General features: G+C 39.9%; 1 protein-coding gene across 1 annotated transcript; it reads left to right on the top strand.

Moving 5' to 3' along the window:
- Positions 1-239: 239 nt before the first annotated feature.
- Positions 240-2,330, top strand: KCTD16 (potassium channel tetramerization domain containing 16). Its single transcript, XM_044069685.1, has one exon. The coding sequence runs from the start codon at positions 1,263-1,265 to the stop codon at positions 2,100-2,102; it is 840 nt and encodes a 279-aa protein (XP_043925620.1). The 5' UTR covers positions 240-1,262; the 3' UTR covers positions 2,103-2,330.
- The last annotated feature ends 4,441 nt before the right edge of the window (positions 2,331-6,771 follow it).

The raw sequence follows: 6,771 nt of genomic DNA, 5'->3' as shown, positions 1-6,771 counted from the left end.
CCCAAATTTAGATGTTCAACGGGGGTTGTCTAATTTGGTCCTACACCCTGTGTAACTACTACCACCACCCCAATACTCGTTGCCCGACCTGTGTCTTTAAGATGATGTAATAGGCGGTGGCAGCAGCAGCAGCAGTTCCTGATTGTCCCTTGATGGTTTCTCCCTGCAACACACTGCTGAAACCACAGCAGCAGCCTCAGCAGCAGCTGAGCTGAACTTCCTGCGCCGCGCTGGTGTAGGTACCGCCCAGCTCAGCATCAACTGCACCCTCACAACCTGCAAGAAATGTAGCTCCCACTACAGCTACGGAACTCTACTGAATATGGGGATCCCATGTCCTTTACGTCTCTTCACTTTGTCAGTAGTGCAGCCTCTTAAAGACAGTGGTAGTTTTCCTAAACTGTCAATTGTTTTGCAAGTCTTTTAATCTGGCAACTTAATTTTCTTTCTGTACGTGTGCTTTCTCAAGGCAGTTTGTATGTTTGTGCAAAAGGTCCAACCAACACTTCGAGTATTTATTATTCCGTTGTGTTTTGCAGGTGCGTACGAGACTTCTGCTTATCTGATTAGCATCTGTCCGAAGTACACGAGACTTCTGCTGACAGTCTGTCTGAGATGATTTTCTAAAAACTTGATACAGAAAGAATAAAGCTGCTGTGTAGAAGTATATTAAAATATTCTTGTGTTTCAAAGGACAGTACAGCTTGAGTAAAGGTGGCGTACAATTTCCATGTAAGCTACATCTGGGACTGGAAAATTATTGGAATTTTACCATTATGCTCTTTTGGAAAAAAATAAGTGTTGCAAAAGCACATGGTTTGTTAACATCATTTTCTTAATGTGTCCAGCTGTTTAGTGCACCCATCTGTAGTCCCATATTTCACATCTTACTTTCTCTGACGACTGCAGAGGATGCAGCTTAGTTTTCTAATGGAACTTTAGTAACGGAGAAACCTTTGAATTATTGGAGCGGCTTGACAAAGCGTTTATTCTACTTAGGTGACTGGATACACGCAGATGAATATTCTTTTGGATAGGACAATTAATATTTTGTTGCTCATACTCCAGCTGATTTGATATTAGCAAAGGATCCTAATCCATAGTGTAAAATTGCTGTCATCACACTGGAATTGCAAGAATAGGCTGCGCTGTGTTGATGTGACAGTCTTGCCAAAGCTGTTCCATTTTGCGCAAAGAAGAGGATTTCTGCAATACATTTTTTGCAACGTTGTGTTTCTTTATTTGCGAGAGTAAAACAGAAAATGGCTCTTAGTGGAAATTGTAGGAGCTATCCAACCATAAAAGAGCAAGGGGCTATTCCGCACTCCTTTCCTGAGGTTGTAGAACTTAATGTCGGAGGTCAAGTGTATTACACTCGTCATTCCACCTTAACAAGTATCCCTACCTCCCTCCTTTGGAAAATGTTCTCCCCGAAGAGAGATTTGTCTAATGACCTTGCAAAAGATGCCAAAGGGCGCTTCTTCATTGACAGGGATGGGTTTTTATTTCGGTATATCTTGGACTTTCTCAGAGACAAACAAGTTGTCCTACCTGATCACTTTCCAGAAAAAGGGAGACTTAGGAGAGAGGCTGAATATTTTCAGCTCCCAGAGTTGGTGAAAATTCTAGGTCCTGATGACATTGTTAAACAAAGTCCCGATGACCCCTGCCACAGTGACTACGAGGATGTATCCCAAGGGAGTGACATGAGAATTTGCCCGTCATCCGCTGCACCTTCAGATAGAAAATGGGGTTTTATCACTTTAGGTTATAGGGGATCCTGCACACTGAACAGAGAAAATCAAGCGGACGCCAAGTTTAGGAGGGTTCCCAGAATCTTGGTGTGTGGAAGGATTGCATTAGCAAAAGAGGTCTTTGGGGAGACCTTAAATGAAAGCAGAGACCCAGACAGAGCCCCGGAGAGGTACACTTCTAGGTTTTATCTAAAGTTCAAACACCTGGAGAGAGCCTTTGATATGTTGTCCGAGTGTGGCTTCCATATGGTGGCTTGTAACTCATCTTTGACTGCCTCATTTGTTAGTCAGTACACTGATGATAAAACGTGGTCCAGCTATACCGAATACGTCTTCTACCGTAAGTAGAACCAGAGTGAGCTGTTTAAAATTTACTTCAGAGTTTGTTATAATTTCAGATCCTGACTGGTGCCCCTTGCAAAGAAATATGTTCTTACAGGTCAGATACCTGATTATTTGCTATATCTAAGACCTTTTAGCAGCAGTTGCAGAGGTTATTAAACATACCAGGATTATTCTGCTCCAGTATGAAGTACTGGTGCTAACATGTGTCCTTATCTGTCCCCTGCCCCCCCTCCCCCCACACACACACTCACATACACACATTTGGGAAGGATGCAGTAGAGTGCAAATAAATACCCTGACCTTTTGATACTTTGCTTTATGCTACAGTGACTTTATCAAGTAGTTGTGCATTTTAAGTTTCTGACCATCTTTTCCACTCACTTCTCAGTTTACACAGCGTGTGTTTGACCTAGAATAATAAACATAAATTAAAATACACTTTATTTTGAAATACATCCTTTCTAATTAGCAGAAAGCGGGCAAACAAACACTAGTCAAAGGAAACATGAATTATCTCCTCATAGAAAAGTAATACTTCACATTGTAATCGAAAACCTGCCAAATGCTCAGATATTTTGAATGTGCTCATGCACACCTTCAATGATTCGTGATATGTTTTGCTGTCTGTAAAACAATCATCATCATAAAACACTCTCCAAATATCAAGGACGGTCCTTGCAATATTTTTTTTTTTTATTTTTGTGTTGCTGTTTTTCTGGTTGTAGAATGACTTTCTTAAGTTTATTGTTATAAATAGAATCCTTACAAGAATTGAAGTAAAATTGCCTCCAAAAGTCTATTTTTCTGTTAAAAAGAACTGATTGAAAGTCTAGCATCTTATTCTTTCTCAGCTGTGTTACTGACCTGCCAGCTTCACCACTGCTCACTGATTGTTCTTGCTGTAGTAGACATTTAGAATCCAAATAATGTGTCTGATTGCTATTTCTTGATCTGATATTTTTATCAGTCCTAACTGATCTGAATGTGTGTGCCGTGTGCCCTGTCGCTGACATTATTGCTCTTAATACTTTTTGACTAATTAATATCTGTGACCACTATCTGAGTCTGGCTTTCTGAGTCAGTCGGGTGTGCATCAAAGGAACTCCATATCATTTCCATTTGTGCCTCTTCTTTAAATGGTGCAGCTAATGTTCATTCACATGAGTATGAGGCAAATAGGTGTCTCTAGTATCTGACAGGGTCCCATCTTCCTTTCTATGCATTTTCAGCTAGGCTTCTTCACACATTTGCTAAACAGGAGTAAAAGTTAGGGATGCAGTGTCTTCTAGTTGAACTCAGAAGACAACTCATGGGGTTTTATAATCCCCACTTCCATAAAACTCATTTTCTGCCCTATGAGTAATAGAAGCACTTTTGTGCTAATGGCATCCACTGACATTGCTTCAACTTAGGTGATTTTAGGAAATTCTTTTATACTTCTCAGCAAGCTTGATATGGTTGTGTTTTTGAAAGAAAATCCAAGCAGCAGTGTTCCATCTGACTTTGTTTAACATGTATTATCCCAGTACGAATGGCAGTAAGACACAATAAGTTGTCCTTCTGTCACTTTTTTCATAGGTGGGGATCTGTTGCATTATTAATTTCTTGGCTTTTCACAAGCTACAACTTTTATTTTTCCTTCACAGAAGGAAGTGGATATGCATTAATGTCTTCATTAACATATGGCCTCTGACACATGCCTACAGTTTACAATGCTGTCATACATCACCAGTGTTCAACCAAGCTGGCTACTTGCCAATATCATAGCATTCACTAGGGGTCACTTGTGCACTGTCTGCTGCATCATTTCCACGCACCAGGAAGCAGGCCATTCACTCCACACCTTCATGGTGACTTAATGGTTACCAGTGCTTGTTTAAGAACCTGGCTTAGTGGCAGCATGAATGAATATCCTGCAGCCTCTTGGAGGGAGGATGGACTTCTCTGTACAAGTGGCAAGACAGAAAAATATGGTCAAAAGACAAACATGCAAACATGAAGACTTTCATCATGGTCATCCATGGGACAGATCTACAGGCTATTCAGTTTAATGAGATGGTAGAGACACTTCTGTAATAGCTGCCCTGGGCATGAAACTGCAGGAACTCTTATCAGGAAATCAGATGCTGTCACTGTCAGCAGCAAGAATATGATAGACATTGATCCATTTCAGCATGCAGTGAGAGGTTTGCATTGTACATGTGACCAGTCACCATCGTACACATAGTGAGCACTGTGCCATAATCCTCACATTCCATATACTTATATACATTGTTTTTCAGTTTATGGTGTGAACAATGTCTTTTTATAACAGCAGTCATATTCCTTTTGTCATATTTTGCTGGATCATATAGGCAACTCCATGCACTCATGCACTCATACGCACACATACACACACACACACACACACACACACACACACACACACACACACACACACACACACACACACACACACACACACACACACACACACACACACACACACACACACACACACGCGCACACGCGCACACACACACACACACACACACACACACACACACACACACACACACACACACACATGCAGTGATTTGTTTTTAGTCACATACTAGTAAGCATTAACAGTGGTACTAGCAGAAGGACCCGCCCACCTGCTGTACTCCAGAGTAGGCCTCAGTATTGCCTTATTCCAAAAACAGTATGGTGTGCTAAGTGTTAGACTCCTTTAGTAGAGTGCTGGGCTGTAGCTGCACTCATACAGCTGGTTAGTTGCTATGATCCCATATAAAGGTGACTGGCATGTCTATCCTCTTATTAAATTTGAATGGTATTGTGTACAACAATGCTTACTGCATGCTTTGTAAGTAGACATGGTAGTGCTGTTCCCATTTCTTATGCAAATCATCTCAAAATGACAGAGGAAGGTTGCACTTGCTGATTTTTAATTTATTTGGGTAAAACAATTAGACACATTTGCCTTAGAGGTGGAGATTTGAGAGCTTTGATCTCCTTCTACAACCTTCTGTGTTACATAGCTTTCTGATATCTGCAATATACATAGCATTAACCCCTTGATGTATACTGACAAACTGTGTGATGTTTAATTTATAGTCTAGTACAAATATTATGCTTTGGGAGGGTTAAAAGGTGTGTTTTTGGTGGGTAGAGTTTCTAATCATTATAAGGCAAGATGTTTAGACTAGGAACAGTAGCAATGGGGTGACAGTAGGTGATCAGAAGGTGTCAAGTACCATTGGATAGTGGGGTAGTTGCCATTTGGATACTGGGGTAGTTGCCATTAAGACTGATGGGAGTCTAGTGAATGACAAGAACAATCATCCTTACTGTGACAAAAAAAAAATAGAAGAAGGGACAGTTTACTCAACAGTACAGTGTGTACCAAACATTTATACTTTCTAGTATGCAGCTTAAAGAGTCAACATTTTGCTACTCAGTTGCCGACCTCCCACTTTCTATTTGGGCTTCAATTCTAGGGAGAAACCCCTGCACCTGTCCACATGCAACAGTGATGCATACTATAAATGTGTTTTACACATTCTTTGTAGGTATCTGCCTATAGGCATTGCTAAAATTTGATATAAGACATAGTGTGTGAATGTTATATGAGTTTTTACTGCTAGTAAATATGTGACTCAGTTACTAGTACCAAACTAAGAAGTGAACCTCTGCATTTTTTGTATCTTATCACTTTATGCAGTGCAGTTCAAACTGACATTTACCAATCTGGATGCTATAGACCTATAAAGCTTTATAGAGGCTACAGCTTCTTTTTCAAACAAAATGAAATATACAGCTAGTCAAATGCCCTTAGATAGTATAGTAGTTTAGCTTAGCTAAGGGTATGATACGAATCTTCCTTCTGGATCCCATAGCATCTCATATCATGATAGGTATCTGTTGAATCCCTAACAGTCTGGCAGCAAATGGTTGAATTTGTGAAGTTTGCTGCAGGCTTCTTGCCAGTTTGAAACTTCAGGAAGGATGCCTTAAGTGTAGTAAGGGGTGTCACTGGTGACATGACACATGTGATTCTGAGCATGCAGCGTTAAAGCCATCTGATAAGTGCTTAGTAGCTTAGAAAGTCTGCTTCTCTGTGGTATGCACCAAAGTGGCATTCCATGTCCACATCTTTGGCCTTCGTCTCCAAGTCGTACAAGAACGAGTCTTTGGCAGTTAATTCTGACTGTGCAAAACTGTTTCTGATCCATTTGACTGGCTCAGGTTACTGTCGGCATACACACACACACACACATATATATATATATATATATATATATAGATATAGATATAGATATACACACACACACACACACACACACACACACACACACACACACACACACACACACACACACACACATATATAAACTTTGAATTTTCTCAGTTTTATATGATTGAATCTCATTGCTTGACATTTTAATGACTTTAGTTATGATGATCTGCTGCAAATTAAATATATTTATTTAATTATATTTCTGACTTTTCTAACTGAGTAAGTTAACTGGTCAAAGACCATTTTCAAACCTGACTTAGGTCAACAGGCTATAAGAACTTTTCAAAATTGCATATGCAAAACAGATTATCTTTGGAGTTACATCTGAAACCAACCTTTACTTTCATGTTACATTATAACCATATTTGCAGTTCGCAAACTGATATAATCATG

The sequence above is a fragment of the Protopterus annectens genome, chromosome 4.part0 (assembly GCF_019279795.1).
Source record: "Protopterus annectens isolate FY-2018-M chromosome 4.part0, PAN1.0, whole genome shotgun sequence".
Lineage (NCBI taxonomy): Eukaryota > Metazoa > Chordata > Ceratodontiformes > Protopteridae > Protopterus > Protopterus annectens.
This window is presented reverse-complemented; position numbering and strand designations above follow the sequence as displayed.